This window comes from Myotis myotis, unplaced genomic scaffold (assembly GCF_014108235.1).
Source record: "Myotis myotis isolate mMyoMyo1 unplaced genomic scaffold, mMyoMyo1.p scaffold_m19_p_14, whole genome shotgun sequence".
Classification (NCBI taxonomy): domain Eukaryota; kingdom Metazoa; phylum Chordata; class Mammalia; order Chiroptera; family Vespertilionidae; genus Myotis; species Myotis myotis.
Window position 1 is genome coordinate 23,880,052 of NW_023416318.1, and position 25,637 is coordinate 23,905,688.

A 25,637-nucleotide genomic window follows, 5' to 3' on the forward strand; every position below is an offset into this window, starting at 1 on the left:
TTATCTCAGTCGAGTGAGATCGCCACCTACTATCAACCAAGCCCTGTTCCCAATGCCAACTCAAGCCTCATTGGGCACATGTCTGTGTGCTGCCTGAGGGCCTTCCATCCACCTGCCATTTCCTGCTGCCGACTGGGTGTCCTCTCCCCAAAATTCCAACTCACTACCAGTTTCAACTGCCCCATCCAAACCTTTATCCACGGTCAGGTCATACTTATGAGAAGAGACTATTTTTGGTTGTTCTATTTTCAGTTATTAAATTTTGTTACTTTTTGGGAGAAAAGAAAATCACTTCGACAGCAACTTTTTTATACTTGAAATAAATACTCTTTAATATCCAGTCATTAAAAGTGCATTAGTCTCTTTTCAAAAGGTTCCTAGAGTGCATAATAATAAAAATTTTAAGAGGCAGCTCAACCCCTGCTTGGCCCAGATCCTAGAGTGTGGGTATTCAAATAAAAGTCATCTCTTTCCCCTCTTCCTCCAACCTCCTTAATAAAAGGCAGTTCCTAGAAGAACTCCTTTTGTTTTGACACATAGGTAATTTTAGCTACAGTTCTTGGCAACACAGAGAATCTACTGCCAATTACAGCAAAATAGACAGAGATGGTGGATCCCGATTGCTACAGTACTGCCTTGCCACCCAAGCCATCCAAGCTTGTATATACAAGGTGGGGATGAAATTAAGGTAAATGTGATATGCTGACTTAATACCCTAATAGCAGACAACAGGGGACCAGGACTAAGCAGTGAGCTTAATACTGTGACATTCTGGACATACTCAAAGCACCTTCAAGTGCTTCTTTCTTCTTTTATAAACAACAGTGACCACGGAAATTCATTAGGAAGCTGTCAGCTGATAACAGAGTAGAGCCCTCACCTAAGACTGGAGAGTCAGTTGAGAGCTCTTCAACTCTCATTCCCTTGATTTTTGATGTTATGTCCTCTTAGCACATAGTTAGTGACAATTAGCTTACAATATGAGGTTTCTAAATTGCTGAGATTAAAATGACTAGTAAGAAGCTAAGAGATGACTGAAATGGTTATGCAACTGTCAAACAAATACGGAATTAGTGCACTACTATTTCTCCTCTGGAGGAAGGAAAAGATCTAACATTTGTCAACTGCCACTATTATCTGCTACCTACATTCCATTAAAAAGGTGAGGCTCTGAGAAGTGACGTAAGGCTGTCTGTCCCCAAGGACATGAAGCTTAGGAAGAAACTAGAAGCAGGATTTACAGAGTGTGCCTGGTTCCAAGCGCATGACCCATCCACTATACCAGGATGCTCCTGACAATGTATCTGAAAAGGCAGGCTGCTCACAAAGGGAACTAAGAAATGTATCACAAGTGCAGGTACATTCAAATCAAGTTTTTTTTTCTTGACGTTTAACAGGAATGGCTAGATTTTATACTTACTATACAATATATACAAATATATCATCAAGATATATGAATTTCAGAGAAAGATCTTTCACTGTTTTCTTCCCTAATATATATTTATACTTTCCCTTTCAGTGTAGAGAGTACAGAGAATGATGGCTCCCCGCTGTCAACCATGAGCCTGGAATGTGGCCCTCTATCCCAGTGCAAGTCATCTCTGAACACTGCGTTCGGCAAGAGTAATTTTGGAATGGAATCACTGGTGGGCTCCAGTCAGCCAGCCACTCTGCAAGTTTCTACCAAGAAAGAGCCCTATTTATATGTCAGGCATTGATATAGAGAGAGAGAAGATGGTTTCTTCCCTCCAGAAATCTGAATTAGAATTGGGAAGACAGGGGGTAAATGAATGATTACCCTGGATAAATGCTCTAAAATGTTACAGAAACCCAGACTTTGGCACAGAATGGGAAAGCCAGAACACCAGGACAGGCTTCCAGTGTAGGATTTGGCTAGGTATTCCTAGCAAAGTACTCAGAAGCAAGTTAGGACCAGAGCCTAGGATGTGAATGTACTGGAGGGAATAGGAACAATTTGGATGTGAGGTCCAGGAGCTAAGGTGGATGCAGATCCTATAGGACCTGCTGTGCTATTTACAGAAGAACACTGAGTTTTATCCAGGGGCAAAGATATGTCATTGTGAGCCGGTGAGGAGAGAATTAACATGACCTGACTGAGGTTTTAGTAAAATCACTCTAAAATAGAGGACAGTTTGAAATGGGGAAATATTAAAAATGAGGGGAACATCAGGTAGGTGGCCTACTACCAGAAGTCCTCATTATAAGGGTCTGAGCTAAGAAAGTGACAGTGGGGACAGATCAAAGGATTATTTAGGAGAATAAAGTGCCCAGTTTGTTGACAGTCTAGGGATGATGGACAAGTGAAGGTTAGGTAACACCCAGTATTCCTACTAGGGCAACTTGATACATCACTAAAAGAAGAGAGGTTGGTAAAAATGAAAAGATGATAATATTTGGTTTAGATACTTTTCCTTAATTGGTTTTTAAATTGTGATTGCTTTATTTGTAACATTCCTAGTAGTGTGGCACTACTAAATAAAATTTCATTATTTAATGACAGTAGTAACACCCACAAGACATCTTAAAAATGATCAAATAGCTTGGCCCATTTTCCCCAGAATAAGGTAATGCATGAGGAAATGCAGAAATCCAACAATAAGAAATAATGAATACATGACCAGATAATACATTTCTGCCAAGTGCAAATACAGCACATGGCCAACACAAGCACGAATCATACCTCAGTGTATTCTCAGCCAAAAATCATACACAGCTTCCAAACAGGAGTTTGCAGTGTGCGTCCACACTGCTCTTGCCTCTTTGCCCAAAAGGCAATGCTTAGATTTATCAGTATGAATGTTGACAGAAGATTAAACTCTAACTAGAATGTAGAGTTCATCTACATTTGGAGATACAAAGAAGGATAGTAATCCCCAACTCAAATGACTTCAGTGACAGTCGGATAATAGAAATCAAGAAAGTAGCCTGGATGGAACATAGTGGGGAGTGGTGAAGACTGCAGCAAATGGAGGCATGTTACCCCATTTGGTGTTTTAAAAATAACTGCAAATTTCTTGACACTTAGCCCATGGAGAGGTGGGGTCTATAGCCCTTCCTCCTACATCCTGATGGGCTTGAGACCACTTCAACCAATAGAGTAAAAGAAAAGTGACAGTACAACCTCAACAATAGGTTCTTGTTAAATAGAAAACTACAAGCCCAAAATGGCGTCACTAGTGCTAACAGCCCATGATTACAAATTTAATACCTGATCCACTAGTAGTGCCAACCTCTCCTAGAAACACAATCTTAATCAACCAGTCTGCAACTTTCTGGTCAAGCATCACAGGGTAATCTGTCATGTGGGCCCTCTTCCATTCCCTTTTCCCACAAAAGATGTCCTGGCCTAAAAATAATCATCCCTTTTCTTCTGTTATTAGCTCCCTTGCCCCACTCTTCTCCCTATAAAAACCTTCTATTTTATACAACCTCTAGGAGGTCCTTTTAGTTCATAGATGAGATGTTGCCTGATTTGATGATCACCTAATAAAGCCAGATTTACTTGGTTGATTTCGTTTTAACATCCTTAACGGCCAGGTGGCTTTTGCCTTGTTCTGCTGGAACATTTGCTTTTGGATCACTGAGCTGCCCTGTAGGAAGGACACTGAGGCTACCATGTTCCAGAAGAGGACCACGTGGAGAGAAGGAAAGCTGCATAGAGACTCAGGGAAGCCCAAGGAGCCCCAAGCCATCCCAGCTCAGGCACATGATAACGTGAATAACGACACCTCCACGTGACTCCAGCCTCCAGAATGTAAGACTTCCAATTGAGGCCCTGGACCCTGTGGAGTAAGAAAAAACCATCCCCACTACACCTTGTCAAATTCCTGACCCACAGATCCCATGGGCATAAAGAAAGGGTAGTTGTTTTCCAACACTAAATGCTGACATGATCTGTTACGCAGAATAAAAACTAGAAGTCCTCCTGCCATGTGGGGGTGCAGGGCCAGTGTCAGAAGACCCTCTCATGTATCAAAGCAGCCAGAAACTTAGATTTGTATGTGAGTTTTCTAATTGTTAGAACACACGTGGGCCAAGTAAAACATGACTGTGACCACCAGTTTGCAACTGCTCGCATGGTATACAGATTCTTTGGAGCAAAGAGCTATGCCCTTGATGACAGCCCCTTTCAGGAAGCATGTAGTCAGCAGTTCAGTCCACTGTGCCAACACCACTCTACACCGTGCCAGTTTTATTGTCACTTTTCGTTAGACCACATTAGACAAGAGTCAGCTCCAGTGAAGGTTAAGAAATTCCCAAAAGCACTCTAGGATTTGCTCTAATGTTAAATCTCCAATGGATCTTAAGTTCTATATTCGAATTTCTCAAAGCCATGCATGACAATAGAAGTCAAAGCCAGTAAGTTTGGAGTCACAAAGTGAGCTCCAAGGGCATGCCCGTGGTCCATAACCCAACACCGACCAGGAACTCAGCTGTAGAATAAAGGGGCACGGAGCCTAGTACATTATCTATCTATCTATAAAAGCCTAATATGCAAATTGTTCAACTGGATACCACAGGAGTTCAACTGGGAGACAGGGAGTTAGATCGCTCGCTATGATGTGCACTGACCACCAGGGGGCGGTGTGGAACGAAGGAAGGCCTGGGCAGGCAGCCGAAAGGCCCTGATCAGCCCTGATAGCTGGCCAGGCCTAGGGACCCTACCCATGCACAAATTTCAAGCACCAGGCCTCTAGTAGGTCAATAAAAGATAAATGGATAAAAAACCACCTCAGCAGGTGATTTGTCTGATCTTTCTTTACATTATATGTTGGCGTCTTCACACACACACACACACAAACACACAAGCTAATCTAGGTTCACTTAGGTCTTAAACTAATGTAAATTGTTAAGCCTCTAAAACATAATTTGCAAGTTCTCCTAAGTTTTTATACCTGATGGGGAATAGCTAGTTCATTATGGTACACCATAGAATAAAAGCTTTGCCAAAAATGAAAAGCCTTAAACAACCCAAAAAGGCAATTCTTATTTAATCTACTAACCAGGGAGGTTTGTATACAACATTTAGTTGTGAAAGAAAACAAAAAACAAAGCAGACTCCCATTTGCATCTCTGTAATTTTTACCAAATACCACGCAGACCTAAATTAATCTTCTTGTAAGTGACTAGGGCTTTGTTTGTCTGCTTGTTTTAATTTTCTTCATAAGGAACAGAGACAAAAGTCCTGTGAAACTACACAAGAATGTTTACTTACAAATACATGGCATTCAACAAATTAGCATTCTATTTACTTCCTGTGAAATCACTGTTGCACAGCCATCTGTAGAAATGAGCTATGATATAAATTACCAGATGATGACTTGGACATGAACTCACAGAGCAAGTTCAAACCCATTCTGTGATGGGCTCGGGAGGCATTTGGAGTAGGATGGCTCAGAATGGCCAGAAGTTGATACCATGGCCAGGAGATTCCTCCCCTTCCTTTCTGCCTGAGTTTCACAGACCACAGGCCTGTGTGCACAGAAAAGTGCTTGAGGCATGTGAAGAACATGTGCTACCTCGTCTGGATTATAAATGAAGGACTCTGAGAATTGATGTGGGACACCCAAGGAAATTCTGGTTTCTTCAGCATTCATAAGTGGATATTCAAGACCATGAAGTGCTAAGAGTTTATAAGAAAACTGGAGGGGATATCCTGAGACTTAGAGCCAAGGCCTCCAGTTCTCCTAATAATGTTCTCTTCTCTCCCACCTTCTTTTTATCGCATGTACAGGGTGAGCCTGAAGGCGGATAACAAGGTAGAAGCTTGAAAACACTATCATTTTGAAGCCTATAAAATCACTGCTCAAGCTTCTCTCTGGGAGTTAAGCTGGGCAAGTGGTTCATCATGTGCCCAATAAGTTCTAAGACTCCACTCATCAAACCAGGCTCTTCTCCGTTTCATTAACCCAGGACTCCAGGAGACATGGCTTCAGGGAAGAAAGGATCTTGTGTTGCTGTAACATTTATAACTGCTTCAAAATACTCTGCTACCGTGAACGTAAGAGTATGTGAGAAAGAGAGAGAGAAAAGAAACAGAATAAAACTTCGTTTTATTTAAGAAAAAAAAAAAGCAGTTTAGCTTAGTTTTTCTGAGCTAAGATATTTAGTATCCTGAATACCATTAAAAGTTAGCTCTTACATTAATAAATAAAGCTTCCTGTAGCAATTCAGAATTGAGGCAGGCAGGCAACTAAAGAAACCAAAAACTCAAACTTGACCTTTTGGAATGGCAACCCACTGATGTCACGATAAGGGTAACACATATCAAACTAAGATATTGAAACACAAACTCTACCCATATGGTTCCATAGTAAATAAAGAAAAGAGGGAGGTTCAAACAAGACAGACCTCTGGGTTGGTGGGTTCAAGGATAAACATTTAAGTTCTATTTCTCTAGAAAAGTGTGTTACTTCCTATAAAAACCTTTAAAAATTGCCAGCATCTCACCACCTATATGTAGAGATTAGCAAAAGCTTGATTTCCTTGAAAGAATTTATATTTTGTTTCCTCTCCAGCCCCAGAAGGTAATGCAAAATAGAGAACAGATGGTGGAAACTAAATAGTAGAAACTAAAGGTGAAAGTTTTCAAAGATGCACCAATTTAAATGTCTACGTCTGAAAAAATAAAACCCTATGCCTATAAATTAAGTTGATTTTATGTTTTTGTAACATGCTTATCATCATAGCTGAGATTCAGGACACATGCTCCGTGACAACAATCAAGAAAGGGTGTTCCCTGGGCCCATCCATTGACTGGTCCAGAAATCCAGCTCACACATCCAAAATGTTTGCTTCTTGTGATGTCTCTGGGTTAGACCATAGGTTTTCAAACTCTATAAAGTGTCGCTTTTGTTCAAATAAAATATTAGCAAAAGTGTGAACAAATCAGCCGGATGTAGACTTGCCCAGTGAAAGGGTGCTTATGGTCGGGTGCAGGGGGTGGCAGAGTCTGCCTACTTCCCCTCTTCACCCCTGAGTGATGGTAGGATTCTTCTGCTTGGGCAGGACTCAGAGGGAAGACTGCAGATGGCTGGTTTTGTGTGAACTGTGTGCATTCCATGTCCAGACTCTTACATATTTCCCCACATTGCTCAGTGGGACAGTGCTCTAGAAAATCAGGCTGAAGGATTTCACTTTCTACTCTGCTGGAGATGGGATGTTCTTGTCTCTTTGCCATCTGTGCACTAGATGGGAGAGTGTGGCTGTCAATAAAACTTTGGAAGAGAGTAAGGCCATCACGAGGCAGTGGCACCAGGCTCTTTGTGTGCTTTTGCAATCTCCCAACTAGCCAGATTTCGGTGGTCTTTTCCTGAAACCTTTGGGCAGAAGATAAGGCATTCTCTTCTTTCTTTGGCACTTTAATCCTATTACTTCACACCTGGTGTTTGAACCAGTTTGAAGTAATGCTGGTTAGTGAAATAGGGAGGGTAACACTAAGTGAAGGGAAGGGCAAATCTATTGCAATTTCATTGTAAATCATTTCCTTGACTCACCAGGCAGCCAGGCATTCTAAGCAATGTCAGAGATAATAGAGATTTATTACAACAAATTAAGGGCTAATCAGAATGTGTTGAGATAAACAACATGGTAAAGCAAATATAAATGTCTAAGAGGAAGCATTGGCCGGTAAAAGACTCATCTCATCAGTGTAGTGGTAGTAGAAACCAAATTCTGTTCAGATTTCACTTTGTATAATTTCTGCACTGTTCCATGTGTAGATGAGATATTGTAGATGAGAATAATACATGTATTATCACACACTAATTTATTCAACAAATATTTACTGTGTATTTCATGTGGGTACAACATGGTGATAGACACTGTATGGGATAGAGAAGAGTGAGTCATACTGGGAGTTCATGGTCTGATATGTCCATGGAGGAAGACAAATAACAGTGAAGGTTGCAACTAAGAACCAAATGCACAGGATGAGCTATTGGTACCATGGGCCTCCGTGAGCCTGGGAGGTGGATCACAGGATGCTGTGCCAGGGATGGCAGCTAAAAGGAGGCTTGTTGTGAGGTTGAGTCTGGGGGTGTGATTGGATTTGGAGAGTCTGGCAAGAAAGGTGAGGATGTGTAGGAGAGATGGCCTAGAGGCAGACATCAGGCAATGGTATTTAAGGAACAATGAGGGTATGAGTAGGTCTGAGGTCTTTGTTAGGTTGTGGCAGAGAATTTTAGAAAGTGCATAGAGGCTAGATTACATAGGGCATGAAATGTTATCTACAGGTGTCTTCCTGATAGCAGCATTAGTTTCTCATAGGGGGAGGAATATAAAATATTCTCCATTCTTCAGACCTTGTAATTAAACTAAGTGGGATTTATAACTCAATTTAATTCTAATTATTTGTTTTTTATTCATTTTCTTAAGGCTTCCTGAAGAGATTTTATAATGATCAGTGCTTGATGTCATTATGTACCTAGATTTATGACATTATTTAATCATCTTCCATTATTTTATTTTTCATAACCAAATGTTATGCTGAATTCCTATTCTTTTGTGGGGGAGTTTTACAATGAGGGTTGTAAGTTTAAGAAAATCCATCTTCTGACTAAGATCTTCTGTGTCAGTAACAAAGATGTTACAGTATAAGGTTTTTAGAGAAAATATGGCCTAGTTGCCCAGAAGGCAGAAATACCCTGCTAAGTAAAAATCAATGAACTAATTCTGTTAAAATAAGGAAGGGCGAAAAATAATCTTGGAACCTGTTGACTTTGGTTGGTTTAGTGTAGTAAAAATTAACCTAATTTAGCCTTTACATTTCATTCATTTTGATACTTTTCCACATCAGTATTGTGATATCATTTTACCCTGTGGTGTTGCATATTAAATCTCCCTACTCATGTCCTCATTGTTCCTTGAATACCATTGCCTGATGTCCGCCTCTAGGCCATCTCTCCTACACATCCTCACCTTTCTTGCCAGACTCTCCAAATCCAATCACACCCCCAGACTCAACCTCACAACAAGCCTCCTTTTAGCTGCCATCCCTGGCACAGCATCCTGTGATCCACCTCCCAGGCTCACGGAGGCCCATGGTACCAATAGCTCATCCTGTGCATTTGGTTCTTAGTTGCAACCTTCACTGTTATTTGTCTTCCTCCATGGACATATCAGACCATGAACTCCCAGTATGACTCACTCTTCTCTATCCCATACAGTGTCTATCACCATGTTGTACCCACATGAAATACACAGTAAATATTTGTTGAATAAATTAGTGTGTGATAATACATGTATTATTCTCATCTACAATATCTCATCTACACATGGAACAGTGCAGAAATTATACAAAGTGAAATCTGAACAGAATTTGGTTTCTACTACCACTACACTGATGAGATGAGTCTTTTACCGGCCAATGCTTCCTCTTAGACATTTATATTTGCTTTACCATGTTGTTTATCTCAGAACACACTCTGATTAGCCCTTAATTTGTTGTAATAAATCTCTATTATCCCAGACATTGCTTAGAATGCCTGGCTGCCTGATGAGTCAAGGAAATTATTTACAATAAAACTGCAATAGATTTGCCCTTCCCTTCCAATTTCACTAAACAACATTACTTCAAACTGGTTCAAACACCAGGTGTGAAGTAATAGGATTAAAGTGCCAAAGAAAGAAGAGAATGCCTTATCTTCTGCCCAAAGGTTCCAGGAAAAGACCACCGAAATCTGGCTAGATGGGAGATCACTAAGCACATAACAGTCTGGTGCCACTGCCTGGTGATGGCCTTACTCTCTTCCAAAGTTCTAGTGCACAGATGGCAAAGAGACTTGAGAACATCCCATCTCCAGCAGAGTAGAAAGTGAAATCCTTCAGCCTGATTTTCCAGAGCACTGTCCCACTGAGCAATGTGGAGAAATATGTTAAGAGTCTGGACACGGAATGCACGTTTCACACAAAGCCAAACATCTGCAGTCTTCCCTCTGAGCCCTGCCCAAGCAGAAGAATCCTACCATTAGACCGACTTTAGAACTCTACAAATCCCAAGTCATCTCCACTGCAGCCTCCTTAGCATCTTGTTCACCCATGAGGTGTTCAGACTCATCACGGTAGCTACTTCAATTGGGATTGAGTCCATCTATCTGACCTTGCTAGAAGAGATACAACTCTGACAAGTCCCCTGCAAGGCACATTGGTGTGGAGAGAATTTAGCCCAATGGCTCTCAGATAGAACCTTCCACATTGAACTTTCCACCTAAACACAGAATCCCTCTTGGATAGTATCTTCACTGTTAGAAGCCCAAGCCCACCTATACAACCTCTGGAGGAAGTTGGGTGAGGTGGCAAGCAAGGAAGAGAGTCCCCAGTCTAAGCTGTCAGACCCCCAAAAAACTGATGAATCACCTTTCTTCCTGTCTCGGTAAGAGGAGGGACAAGAAGCTGCTAGCACTCTATGGGCTGTGACTCCTGGCCTCCATCAGTTCACCCAGACTCTGCCAAAGTGAAGCTGATTTAACACTGGATTCTGTTTATCAACATATACACTGTGATTTTCTACAATGACTGAGGTAAATATAGCGTTCCAAAAAGGTTGGACACTAGAAATACATTTACATAGCATTGTTGAATCTCACCCCTGGGCTATATGTTAGCATTATTATTCCAAAAAATGTTTAATGGAGATATATTAATACAATTTTGGCAGCTGTTTCTTTGGGGAGAAAGGCTACCCTTACGGTCTTAAATGTTCAAACGATCTTGTATGAAATGAGAGTGTTAGTAGATAAAGTTTGTTTTTATTATTTTACTATCCATACCTCACAAAGGTAAAAAGTTGGCAAGTCCAGGTTTATTCTCAGGTTTTATATATCTATCTGTAAAATCTAAATTCTGGGACTACTGACTTTGATCGCTAGTCCAAGCCTCTTACTTGAAGGATACGTTATTTTGCCCGCAGAAGTTGGTGGTGTGCTAAAGGCCAGAGAGCAAGAAGGAGGCAAAGCCAATTCTATATCCAAATTTCTAGCTAGGCAGTGTGCCATGATGCCTTTTACAAAGTCAGTGCAATCTTGACCCCAAAAGCAAGGAAAATAAAAGCAAGAATAAATGAATGGGACTACATCAAACTAAAAAGCTTCTGCAGGGCAAAAGAAACCATCAACAAAACAGACATTCAACCAAATATTTGCAAACAATACCCCCAATTGGGGGCTAATATCCAAAATACATGCAGAACTCATACAACGCAAGAACAACAAAATCTGATTACAAAATGGGCAGAAAAGCTGAATAGACATTATTCCAGGGAAGACATATATATGGCCAACAGATACATGAAAAAAATGCTCAACATTACTAGCTATTAGGGAAATGCAAATCAAAACCACAATAAGATACCACCTCAAACCTGTCAGAATAGCTATTACCAGTAAGACAAGAAGTATTGGAGAGGATGTGGAGAAAAGGGAACACTTGTACACTGCTGGTGGGAATGTAAACTGGTACAGCCACTATGGAAAACAGTATAAAGGTTCCTCAAAAATTTAAGGATAAAGCTACTATATGACCTAGCATTCCCTCTTTTGGGTATCTACCTGAAATATTTGAAAATCCTTATTCATAGAGCATGCCCCTACGTTCATCATAGTTCTATTTACAATAGCTAAGACATGGAAACAACCCAATTGTCCTTTGGTCACTGGCTAAATTTGTGGTACATATATACAATGGAATACTACTTAGCCTTAAAAAGATGAAATATCACCATTCACAATAACATAGATGGATGTTAAGAGTATTATGCTATGTGAATAAGTCAGAAGGAAAAAGACAAGAACTGGATAATTTCACTCATATGTGGGACATAAAAAACAACAACAAATTAACAAACAAAACCGAAACAAACTCAGATATAGATAATAGAAGGGTGGTTACCAAAGGGAAAGGGGAGAGGCAGGAATGGAGAGGATAAAGGGGGTCAAATACATGGTGATGGAAGGAGCCTACACAATGGTAGTAAGCACACAATGTACTATACAGATGTTGTGTCGTAAAGTGTACACCTGAAATTTGCTATTAACCAAAGTTACTCCAATAACTAAAAATATAAAAAATAAGTTAGTTCATCATACTAGTTTTTGAACTCGATGAAAAAATTATATTTTAAACTATTTTAAGATAATTTTAGATACATATCACTTTTATTCACAATTAAAATAGAATTTGACTAAAGGAGGTTTATAAAATTGCTTCATTGCTTTACAGCCATAAATAAAGCTTGGATGCCATATGCCAATTTAAGGCTGGGTATCTACATATTGCTTTAACATATGGGTGAAATTCCAGATACCTACAAAATAAGAATGCTTTGTGAATAGGTTTCAGTCTAGCTCCTTTCTAAATGAATGCCTATTATATAACTTGGCTGTGTAGACTCTGGCAAGAATAATGTTTCCATCAAAGACAGATTTATGTGGTAGGCCAATAAACCCCAATGTGGGCAATTTTGAGATTGCAACAAGAAAAAGACAAAGAAATTTAAGGTGAAAACAATTTTAGGAAAAGAAGTATTGAAGTATTGATCTCCATTTTTTCTCCCCCCCCCCTTTTTTATTGAATTTATTGGGGTGACACTGGTTAACAAAATTATACAGGTTTTAGGTGCACAATTCTACAACACGTCATCCATACACTGTATTGTGTGTTCACCACTCCAAGTCAAGTCTGGGACACTAAAAATAAGCATAATTCAAACCTTTTGAGAAACTTGATTCCAAACTGTTTCTCATGAAAATCTCTATGACTGGAGGCGCTAATCATGGATAATGTTTACTTCTAGACCTCTAAGTGAGCATAGTTGTAAATGTGCTCTCTACCAAAGTACCCGCACATGTAAAATAAGCAGCTAAATTCAGCAGTCCCCCACCCTCCCAGCTCCACAGCCAGGACAATTCTGGTTGGCTCCTATAGCAATGATGGGGACAGTCCTGCCAATCAACATAAGATAGGTCCCCATTGACAACATCACTGCCAAACAGACCAATCCTTTGAAGTTCTTCATGGCACTGCCCCCCTCACACTGCCTGTGTCTGCCATTTTCATTCTCTCTCTCACTCACTCTAAGTTGTCTCTTAGCTCACTTTCCTGTTAGTTGTCATTAGTCATATCTGCAGATGATGGATCTGTCACGTGCCTTTCAGGGTATTATTATTCTGTTTGGGTAAATGGTGAATTGGCACTTGCTGTCTAGGGAAATAAAAGAGATGCTGAATTAATGAGCATGGTTAATTTGAATTCTCAAGAGTGGCTCAACAAACCAGGCTGCTTTGAACAGAAATCTGCAACTCAGATATTCTGACCTTTTAAATGCCATCAAAAGTGTAATGTAAGTATACTTTACTTCTGCTACAGTAGCATAAATCAGAAAAACTGGCTTAATTACTTTTGTTTGCAGTAGCTGAGTTATTAAAAAATACAAGTCCTTGAGAGCAGTTGGTGTTGCCATCTGGCCCATCCCTTTGCTGCTGGTCTCCTGCCCTTCTGTTTCTTGCCGTCCAGAAGCTGACACCTCTCCAGACATACGGCATTTGGGCTGTTATTACCAGTGGATGCGTGAGGACAGGACTAAGGTCAGTCCACCTTCACAAAAAACATTTACCTGGAAGGAATGTGGCCTCGGAGTGGGGAGAATCTATGTGGAAAGAAACGAGCAGTAAGGTTGTTGGCCTCTCAGGCAAGCGGCAAGAATACTTCTAATAATGCATCTGAGCAGCTGTCCATCAGCTGTGAACTGTGCACCCCAACGGGCCTAACCACGAGTTCCCAGATCCAAGCTCCTAAATCACCAGGTCTTCTAAGCCATAGTCTATTGACGTTCTTCTTGTCCCACTCTCATCATTTCAGGTCTCTGGTTCTTCGGAATTCCCAAACAGGAAAGGGTAAAGGATGTTTCTGTATTCCACTTAGAGTTTTACTAAACACTAGAGGCCCGGTACATGAATCTGTGCACGGGTGGCATCCCTCGGCCTGGCAGGTGATCGAGGCCAGCCAGCCGGGGTGAGGGACCGCTGGAGGTTGGCCAGCCATGGGAGGTTGGCCATAGGAGTGCACTGACCACCAGGAGGCAGCTCCTGCATCGAGCATCTGCCCCCTGTTGGTCAGTTCACCTCATAGCTACTGGCCAGTCATCCAGTTGTAACGGTCACTTAGGCTTTTATATATAGATTATTCCTTCTTCAGTGGCCTCCGGGTTTACAAGATTAAATGTCTTCCTTATAACACTGATTCCATGCCTTGGGAGTCAGCTTGATTCTAGTACTCTAGTCACTTGGCATTTGGCCTTGTGAATTTCTCTGGAAACCAATTTCCTCAATCAGAAAATGGGAAAATTGAACTGGATAAAATGTAGAGTACTTTATAGATTGAAGTTCTATGATTCTGTGACTTCTTAAACTAAATACAACTACAGTGTCCTCTTTCTATGTGTTAGTATTAAAATCTATTCTCAGTTAACTGAACTAATAAAATATGCACACACACGCATGTAAATATTTACCACTAATTGTTTTTTTCCTACTGATAAGAAAGCACACACCATGTTCCAAGTGCAACGCATGCTTCTAACCATTTTTGAACCAGTTAGCAATTATGGACACTCAGGAAGCTGTAGTTACGCACAACCCAGATCAGGGATTTCCCCTGAAATCCAAAGAACCCCTCAATTTTGGAAGAAAGATGAGAAGACCTTTCAGTTTCCTTTGCAACCAAGGCTAGAAGACAAAATTCTCCGTTTAAAGTAATGATAAATACACCTGACTAGAAAAGCCAACTCACTCAAGAAGCATCAGAAAACACCTTTGACTTCTTGGTCACTGAAAGTTCACCAAAACATTTATCCCTCAACCGTAGCAGCAGGCATAAGTGGTGCTACAAATGTTTTGTTTGCAAGATTTTAAAACGTAGGAATTCATAGTACTTTATGTAGCTGAAAATAAAAGTGAAAGGGTTTTTTAAAGGTCATTCAATATCTTCAAATTCAATTTATTTAATGTTCTATTAAACACTGAAGTGTGTGTGTGTGTGTGTGTGTGTGTGTGTGTGTGTGTCACAGTGTGTATAGAAAGCTTGAATAATTAAATCACTCTTTTGAGCAATCACCAAACCCAACCTTTGTGCCTGACATTGCTGTCTCACAGAAAAGCCTACAGAAGTTCTAAATAACTGAGGATATAAAAAACACTAATAACTATTATTCCGTAGGTTGTTATCTGGTAAGTGACTGTGTGCCTGGTTTCACTGCAGACCCATGACCAGGTCCCAAGACCTGCTGTACCCTTCCATAACGATTCAGGTACAGAAGCTCTGCTCTGTAATACATAACTCTCTGTTACGTGAAAACTGTAAATGATTCAACCAGATGTGAATAACCCAGTTACTGCCTTTTATCTCAGGGAGGACAAACCGGTATTGCCTTTATAAGGACGATAATGCAACCTGCTGTTTCTCTGCCACTTTCCCTTTTCTAAATCCCTCTCTGCTGTGACTTAAGGATCCTCTTTCTCAGAAAGAGCAGCAATTCTTCCTACTGGAGGCTCCTGAAGGGCACTCTCAAGAGGAGGTGATTATGTCAGGCGCCGCAGTAACCTGAACCTCGCCGTTTCGCAGATTAGACAGAGACATTTCTAATTTAGAGCTGAGATTTTGTATCTTTATTCTCAAGTGTCCCATGGTCTATTCTTGAAATGGAATCTCCAATTTCCTAGAATTCTTGCAATTCAGCCTATTTCAGAACTTGAAATTATTCTCAGTATTTCCCAGCGTCAAATTCAAAATAATTTTTTTTCTTGATGTGCACAAATGCTTGTCCTAAACATTATGTATTAAAGTACTATTAAGAGCAACCTGGCTGAGTACCTAAGAAGCAAATATTTCTGAGTTTGTTGAGAAAGATCTCAATTCTCTGAAGCATAGTCAAGACCCCCAAAATAAGCAAAAATGAACCTTAGAAAGCCAAAATAATTACCAATGCATGGCACATGGGCCAGGCACTAAAGCTCATGCACTTCATTCATATAAGGACACTTCAAGACCCTACACTCTTATTTTAAAGAGTTCTCATGAGTGTGGTTTTTCACCCTCCTGAGGTATGACCAGCCATTAGCAACAACAGAACAGAATTTAGAAACAATGAGAAAATGAGTTAAGTCAGGCCAGCTGAGGACAGCAAGGAATACCGCTAACAGTAGACTGGGACTTGAAGTGACTTAAAATCTATTATTTTAAAATAGGCATGGTGGAGAAGAGAATAACCACAGCTCTATCTAGCATAGGAAGCCCTGGGGTCTCTAAGCATCAGGAGTGCCTAAAATCTGAGACAGTTTAGACAGGGGTGGGCAAACTTTTTGACTCGAGGGCCACAATGGGTTCTTAAACTGGACCGGAGGGCCCGAACAAAAGCATGGATGGAGTGTTTGTGTGAACTAATATAAATTCAAAGTAAACATCATTACATAAAAGGGTACGGTCTTTTTTTTTTAAGTTTTATTCATTTCAAACGGGCAGGATTCGGCCCGCGGGCCGTAGTTTGCCCACGGCTGGTTTAGAAACTAAGGTCATAAACTTCAGTCGGAAAGACATCAGCAAACATACACTGACCCAATGGTGATACACAAGTACAACCTTACCCTTTTTATTTTTAACTTCAGCAAAATATGGCTTCACACTCTTATTTCTGACCAACAGAGCTTAACTGAGATCCCTACCCGTGGTCAGCAAACTGTGGCTTGTGAGCCACATGCGCTCTTTGGCCCCTTGAGTGTGGCTCTTCCTAAGCCTTAGGAGTACCTTAATTAAGTTAATCACAATGTACCTACCTATATAGTTTAAGTTTAAAAAAATTTGGCTCTCAAAAGAAATTTCAGTCATTGTACTGTTGATATTTGGCTCTGTTGACTAATGAGTTTGCAAACCACTGCACACCAATGCATCCAGAATAATCTAACATTACTATGAGTAAATACATAACCTTATAGCAAATCACTGTATCTGCACTCATTTGACACTTGTGAAGTTATCTCATGAAGTAGAATACTCGCCCTAACTTTTCATTTCCCCCATGCTTCATTCTAAATTCTTTCTATTAAAAAGATAAATGCATCACTAATAATCATACTTTTTCTACTGTATCTTCTGGAAAGTTGCAGTCAATAGGAAAGTACAAACATCTAATTGATTTCAGTTGGATCCAAATGACACTACCAAAATCAGCTGAAAGGGATTCTGGTTGACCACAGCAGCAACTAGCTTAGTGGCTGGATGCATTTGGACATTTGTTTGCCTAAACCAGCCGTAGGCAAACTACGGCCCGCGGGCCAGATCCGGCCCATTTGAAATGAATAAAACTAAAAAAAAAAAAAGACCATACCCTTTTATGTAATGATGTTTACCTTGAATTTATATTAGTTCACACAAACACTCCATCCATGCTTTTGTTCTGGCCCTCCGGTCCAGTTTAAGAACCCATTGTGGCCCTCGAGTCAAAAAGTTTGCCCACCCCTGGCCTAAACAGTCAGTCAACTGAATGTTTGACATTGTTCAGATGCAATATTAAAGCTAGTAAAATATACATGTACACACACATATGCTGGGGTCCAACCCCAGCGGGTCCAGGGGTCCCCAAAGGTGTGGACGGAGTCGGCAAAGAAGGAATGACATGGAGGCAGCGTTCAGTTGATCAGCAGCCTAGCCAGGATCTCCAGCCAGGATCTCCAGCCAAGTTCTGGTCTGGATCTCCAGAGAGGTTCTGCTTCAGATCTCCAGCCAGGTTCTGTGTCCATGTTCTCTTGCTAGGTTCTCCAGCCAGGTTCAGTCCAGGTTCTCCAGCCAGATTCAGTCACCAGGTTCTAGTCAGGTTCTCTTGCCAATTTCTGTAGTCAGGTTCAGTCCAGGATCTTTTGCCATGTTCTCTCCAGCGAAGTTCTTCTGTCTCTAGTTCTGTCTCTTGCTGTCTTATTGCATCTGTATTTATACCAGTTGATTCAATCCTATCAATCTCTATTACAAAGGTTAGGGCGTTTCTTATCTTCATTCAGTAAAGATTATGTAGCTTAAGCATGATTGTTCCTAGTTAAAGTGATTAATTACCCACCTGGCACTAGTTAAGAGGTTTTATTCCCACCTTAACTTCAGGGGAAAATCCCTACCTGGGGAAACAACCTTTCTCAGAGAGGAGACCTTGGTTAAAACACATAGTGCCAAGAAGGTGAGCAAACATATTAAGAACAGTATGCCATATGTGCCAGGTCCCTTGAAACAGCAAGCATGGACCGGCTCCCGGCACACATATACATAACAGATTATAGATATAGAAAATCTCCTTTGGAGCAAGATGAAAAGGATCCCCTAGAGTTAAAGAATGTGTCTCGTTTTGTGCTGTTATTACAGTGGAGTTGAAAACCTGACATTCTACTAGAAAATTCCTTTCCAAGCCATCTGGGCTTTCCAGTAATAGTCTGACTCTCAGATATAGTTTAAGAAATTTCAAAATATTCCCAATAGTATGTTTTTATGTCATTAAATAAAAATGTAATCTAATACATTCTTATGATAAATGCAATGTGCACACACAAGTATGGTACAATAATTGATTCTATTTTTCAAAACATCTTAAGTTGACGTCCTATCAAAGTGGATATAAGGCTACCAAGTTACCATATTAAAATTTAAAGATCAAAAACTATTATCTAATTTTTTAACCATTTCCATCTCAGTTCACACAATAGAAAATATACTCAGAGATCCTCAATTAAATCAGTTCTGGTATACTGTAACCATTGAAATTTTTCTCCCAAGAGATATTCAATTTCTGTTGTCCAAATTCATTCATAAGGGATGCTATGGCTTTTTCTAAGCAAAATATAAGATTAATGAGAGCAATTATTCATGCTATACTGCAGCACTATTTAATTTACAGATGACCTTGCTTCAGAAAATTCTGCTGGGCTTCTCCACACACACAGGTTCTTATCCCTCCATAAACGAGGCCATTTTGTGTTATCAGCATTTTTGTTCACTCATTAATAACCTCAACAGAGAATAAGGAGCAGCCCTAAGACCCAGGGTAAAACCTATAAACTGGGAAACAGGCATTCACATTGCAGAAGCTGTGTGATCTACATGCACCATTGGTATCCAGCAGAAATGGGTTAGAAACTCACATTCTCCCTTTTCCATCTGGATGCAAAGGCTTTAAAAAGTAATCTCGAACTATCCATATACCAGGGTTTCCCAAAATTAGCCTAATAAGTCCACCCGCCAAAAACTCAAATTTTCAAAGCATAGCCCCCCAACCTGTGCATTATAATACAGCCTTGCTCTGGGCTGAGAGGGGTGAAGTCTTACAGTACCTGTTGGGGTCAGTCCTCCTCAGTTCTGGAGTTCATTTCAGCAAAAAAGGGAAAAGTTAACTTTCTTCTCCCTAGGAGGCTTGGGTGTTTGAGAGCTTCACCCACACCAACCATCTTAAAAAGCCTGGGGCAACAGGCTTCACCTGAGGAGCTCATTTTGCAACGGGCCCAGGCCCAGTGCCAGACCAATTCAATCTGCATTTGAGTGTGGGGCCCAGGCACAGGTGTTTTTTCACAGCTACCACAGTGATTTTAATCTGCAGCCAGATTGGAAAACTCGGCTCCAAAGCAGTGATTCTGGATCAGGGGCAATTCTGCCCACACCCGGGGAACATTTGGCCGGGTCTGGGGACATTTTAAGTAGTCACACCTGGGGGTGGTTCATGGCTACAGCCCAGGTTGCTGCTAAGTCTCCTACAACACACAAAACGACCCCATCAAAACAAAGATTTCCATGGCCCCCAATGTGACCAGTGCTGCTGCTGAGAAACTGCTGCTCTAGAGGAAGAGTCAGTGGGAGAAACAGCACGCTCTTTCTATCTCTAGAGATACTCACATGAAAGAGGAAAAGAGGCGGTAAGAAGCTTTCAGGAAGAAGACTCGCAACCCTGACACTCCGTCCTGCAAGGCCAAATGCACAAGTGCAGTTCTAAAGGGTCCTTGTCTAAGATAAGTGAATAATGCCCTGTGCGTGCTCTCATTGGCTAGGTGATGTCGAAGGAGGGTATGAAGCTATCGTTCACTGGAACCTGCCCTCAAATGTCAAATTAATAATAACTGAGCAATACTTTCAGGAGAAAGAAGATAAACAATAAAATAAGGAGTAATGTTTCTTCTACGAATTTTTTCTCAGTTGCTGATAACCAGAAATATGTGCTTCTAGAATTAAAATAAAATTCTTGTTATTATTTTTTGGCTGGGTTCATAATGTCCCAGAGGTGGAAGACTACTTGTAAAGAAAGGCCTGATGATCAGAATCATCCCTGTCTGGAAGGTTAACAATAAAACAGAGCTATTGCTGCTGAAAGAACCTGAATCATCCATGGCATCCATGACCTAAAACGCTTTCTGCTAAAAAGCAAAGATCTGCCAGCTGATAACTGGAAGCAAAAGCCCTTGGTCTCCTTGTGAAAGGGAACACTTTCACCTAAAAAAGTTTAATCCAACATTGGATTTCAATGGAGTCAGGTAAACGAATCCCCCATTCTCAAGGAGGCTATCAGTTTGTGTACATTTATAGCTAGAAGTGGCTATTCAATTACTTGGTTTACAAATCTGGAATACAGCAAGTAACTTGAATGAATAGACAAATGCCTTAATGTCTAGATGTGATAAGTGTTGAATCTGCTTCATCTTTGCAAATTGAACTCTCTACAAACTGAAAACAAATAGTTGAATAATAACTTCTAAACAAGTAAATGAATTCATGAGCATTTTGTTCAATTTACAGATTTTTTTTCCTGTGGCTTTTTTTTTTTGTCTTTGTTTTTGAATCAGCTACTAATTGAAAAGTGACTATATAGCCTTAGATATTTTTAAGAGAAAACTGCCTAAAATTTGTCTTTGCATCCAGTAGGAAATTAAGCCAACTGTTTTAACCAAAGGAAACTCTTGGAGGTCAAGTTCACCTACTAATTAATCCAGTAGCTTGCCCCTGAAGGCACAAGAAGACTTAAAGATGCTCAAGGCACAGTCAACTAAAACAGCAATTGTTTCACTAATGTTCCTTCTGTGTATATATTGTGTCCTCTTAGAGGGATGTATATTCTTACAAGTAGGACAATATCCCACCATCTCTGTTTCATCCTGCCGTATAATGCAGACACTTCCACCTACTTTCACCTCCTTTCTGTTCATAATAAAAGCATGCAAGTGCTCATCCAAAACACTCAGATCTCACACCAACTGCAACAGAATGACTCTGTAAGTGACTTGGCAAATCTGCAATTTGAGATTAAACTTGCTACTGGTTCCTATCTGTTTATAAACCAATGACTCAAGCAAGTGTGTGGTGATTTGTAAGTATAAAAGATCATGTCTTACCATCCATATCAAAAATTAATTTGTAACAGCAGGATTAATACAAGCTGCCAGTGCCTTGTTTATAGGCTGATGATCCATGAACATTGTGCCACTTCATTTTCCAATTAATTACTGAACTAAAAACATAATGCAAATGTGCTACAAATATACCTTGGTGAGGATATCAACTGTCAAAAGATCTGTCACTTTAGAATAAGAAAAGAAGTAAACACACAAAAATTAAATATAGTGACATTCTAAATGACACATCAAATTTTTAACTGAATAAAATGGCTACATTTTATAAATCATTTGCCTGACCCACGATGTTTATCTGAATCCAGGCAACAGTAAGCCATGATGTAATGTCATCCTTCTCTAGAGACAAACCTTACTTTATGCCAGGCATCATTTAACAGTCGCACCTAAAAACTTTTCTTGTACACTAAATCATACATTGATTAAGCTCAATGAGTTCTTTACTTTAAGACGTCATTTTGTAAAGAGAATAGTTGTGTAAGTTAACCACCTGCCCGTAAGTATTTTTTTCTTGTTCACCATACATTTTCCTTAAAACAGTGCACATCATTCACTTTTCATGTTCATCAAAAAGTAATCAAGAAATGGAAAAGCCATTAACATCACCTTCCTGTTAACCCATTACCCCCTGAAGACAAGCTTCATGTCAATGACCTATCTTTGGTAGTAACACAACCAAAATATCTTTCTCAATGACTTTCATCCCTGTGAGAGCTGCACAGCCAAGGCTGCCCTCAGCATCGCGGCAGCATCTCTGCCTCTCCTGGAAAGAGTGAGTGACACGCAGTGAACTTAAAAGCCCCAGTCAGCCAGGAGGCCTCTACACAACGGGAGAATTGGCTTCTCCCTGTCTCCATCTTCCAACACAAACCACCAACCATCCGACCTTTCCCACCCTTTCTAGTTCCATGTGTGCTTAAGAGAACATTGGATGCATTAGAAGCCAAGCTTCAGGAGTCAATTTTCAGCACTACAAGAAAAGGATTAGGATGAAATGGAATCCAACAGGTAAATCCTCAAGTACAACATTGAAAATTTACCCCATTGTGTTGCTGCTAAAATTGGAAGCCACCACAGCTCAAAGCTGACTGCCACTGACTCCTGAGCAGCTTTCAAATAGAGTGAGAAACCTCAGATATTTTGAATGAAAAGAGCCCACAGTTCACAAAACCAATCATTTTAGTTCCAACTCAACCATAAGTAACATAACAGGATGGTAAGGGGTTTTTCATTTGTTTTTTGAAGAAATTATTTTTTCCCCTCTCGAGTTCAAGATGGTTTCAGAACCAAGATGCAGAAAATTAAACCTCTTCCAATGGTTTAAAAACTTGGGTTTAGAGCAACCTCAGCAAATGCAGTGCATATCATGCTGTGGAAACCAAAGGAGTGTCCAAACACATCTGTACATTTTTTTAAAGGAACATTTAGATAACCGAAAAATATTTCTCATGTTGAAATCAAAGAGCGTGCTATTTAGAATACGTTTCAGGGAGTTTGGTTGGGAGGGTTGGGTGGTTTTGAGTAAGTAGAGAAGGGAATCAGTTGATACATTTTAGATGCAAAGTAAAGTCACATATTCATGCGAAGGCCCCCAAAACCAAAAAAAAAAAATCTTCAAGGTCAAGTAAAGCATATTTATAGGCATTCAGGCAACCCAGCATCAAGCCTGTTTAGGGACACCATACTTCCTTTTTAATGATATTGGTTTTCATAATAAATAATCATATATATATGTATATATATATGTACATATATATATACATATATATATATATATATATATATATATATATATATGAACCAGCAACCAGAATGCCTAATGACCAGTGGCTATGACCCCACTGTGGCTAGCTGGCCGATGGGTGGGGGGGGGGCAGCTGGCCAACCTCCTGCAGCCCCTCCTCCTGCCCAGCCCCACCCTAATCGGCGGCCCCCCCACCCTGATCAGGGGCAGGGTCACCGGCCAACCACCTGCCGCCCCTCCTCCCAGTCAGTTCTACCCCCATGGGCTCCCACTACTGCATCTGCGTGCGGCCCCTTCCCCCAGTCAGCTCCGCCCCCCTATCGTCCCCCCCACTGCGATCAAGGGCAAGGCCAGTGGCCAACCACCCATGGCCCCTGCCCCAGGCCTCTGGCCCCCATCAGCTCCCCCCACCCCATTCAGGGGCGGGGAGGCTAGCCCACCACCCACAGCCCCTCCCCATAATTGCCCTGCCCCCAATCGGCCCCCCCACCCCTATCAGGGGCAGGCCTGCGGTCACTCCCCCCAGCTGGCTGCCACAATTCGGGCCAGGCCGGCCAGACCCCACCCATGCATGAATTCCTGCACTAGACCTCTAGTTTACTATAATTGGATTAGAAAACCTTTTGGTCACCTGTTTCACCAGTGAGCTCCAGCAGGAGACTGCACACAACTAGGAAAATGCTCAAGTTCAAGATAGAAGAATCTTAGAGTGGGTTGGTTTCATCTTCAGTTCCCATAAATCTCACCCCAACTACTCAGAGCCCATAGGAATTATTGTTCCTCTCCCTCCCCTAACCCCTCCTCTTTTTCTCCAAGCTTACTTGACTCATAACTGTATAAACTAAATCCAATCGAGGGGAAGAAGCACACATGATGAATTAGGGCAAATATTTGCTCCTCCCCCAACCCACCCCCTGGCCAGCGCCTGCACTTTCTAATCTGGCTGGGCTGCCCTTTATCATCCAGATCTCTCTACTGAGCTGCCCGGCCAAAGCAATCCCCAGCACGTACTGACCCACCGTTCATGCCACTGTAGACATTCCGGTGATGGGGCGACACTTCCTCTTGCGCCTGTCTTCGGAGGGTGCCCTCCCTGCTGCCTCCTCCGCCGCCTCCACCGCCCACATGTTTGTGGTCAGGGCTCCCCGCGTAATGCTGTTTGAGGTGCTCCGGGCTGGTGCCCCTGGCCCTGGGGAGGTGCTCCAGGCTGCCACCGAGGGCGTGTTTCTGCAGGTGCTCTGGGCTCCCCCCGCTGTGCCTGGCGTGCTCGGGGCTGCCCCCGGCTCTGTGCTTCTGGAAGTGTTCGGGGCTCCCGCTCAGCACGTGCTTGGGCAGCGTCTCCGGGCTGCTGCCTGGGTGCGGGTGCCTTTGCTGTTCAGGGCTGCCCTTGCACAGGGGTTTGTGGTGCTCGGGGCTGGGTCCTTTGAGTGCTTTGGGGTGATCTGGGGTCCCGGGGGCTCTGGGTTTCTGTAGGTGCTCTGGGCTGGTGCTCCTGTGCTTGGTGTGCTCGGGGCTGCCCTCCGCCCGCGGCTTCTGCAGGTGCTCGGGGCTGCCGCCGCTCGCGTGCTGCTTGTGGTGGTCGGGGCTGTCGGTGCTGCCTGCGCTGGAGGTGCTGCTGCCGTCGCCCACGTCCCGCACGTAGGGTGCGGTGGAGGCGGTGAGCTGGCACAGGCTGGCCTGGCTGTCGATGGAGCAGCGGCTGCCCGCGCAGCCCGCGCCCTTCTCCTCGTCCAGCAGCACGCAGAGCTCCTTGAGCTCCATGTTCTCCTTCACCACCTCCTCCTGCTTCACCTCCAGCTCCTTCAGCTTCTGCAGGTATAAGGCCACTTCCTTGTGCATCACCCCGGCCGTGAAGCGGCCCAGTCTCTGCCACTCCCGGGACACCCTCTTGCCTTTCTGCCGGTCGTCATCCAGGAAGCAGCAGAGGTCCCGCAGTTCCTGGTTGTCCTCCTGCAGTTTCTGGTTGATATCCTGGAAAGAGAGAGACAACCACTCAGGAGCCTGCGCGTGAGGCTGCATCAGGCTTAGACTCAGGAGAGGCAGCCTAGAACTGGCCAGTCCCCCCTCCTGTGACCAGAGGAGAGAAGGTGAGAGGAAGCGTCAGGTTGGTAGCTTCCATAAAACTAAAAATAATAGGTATTAGTTGTGCTCCCTGTCTAATGCTTTCTGTGTATTATCCCATCTAATTTTCACCAAAACACTTAGTGGACAATGACTATTACGGTTCTTTTACAGGAGAAAACACTAGACCTCGCAAAGTTTGTCTTGTCCAAGGTCATCCATTCAGTGTTTAGGGAGCAGCTTTGAATTAACAGGGAATTAATAAAATAAAAAAATTTAAAAAACCACTCTCCTGTCCCACCTTCAAGGAAGAAAGATGGCTGCTCCCAACTTGTGAAATGCTGAAAAGGCCTTTCATCTCACAAACAAGCACTGCCTAGCCCGTGGTCGGCAAA

General features: G+C 41.9%; 1 protein-coding gene across 6 annotated transcripts in view; it reads right to left on the reverse strand.

Moving 5' to 3' along the window:
* CCDC85A (coiled-coil domain containing 85A) overlaps window positions 1-25,637 on the reverse strand; it is a 169,707-nt gene that overhangs the window by 132,789 nt on the left and 11,281 nt on the right. For all 6 annotated transcript variants that reach the window (XM_036334504.1, XM_036334503.1, XM_036334502.1 and 3 more), the window contains exon 2: window positions 24,201-25,152. In XM_036334504.1, coding sequence (XP_036190397.1) covers window positions 24,201-25,152 — 952 coding nt within the window. The remainder of the gene's footprint in view (window positions 1-24,200; window positions 25,153-25,637) is intronic.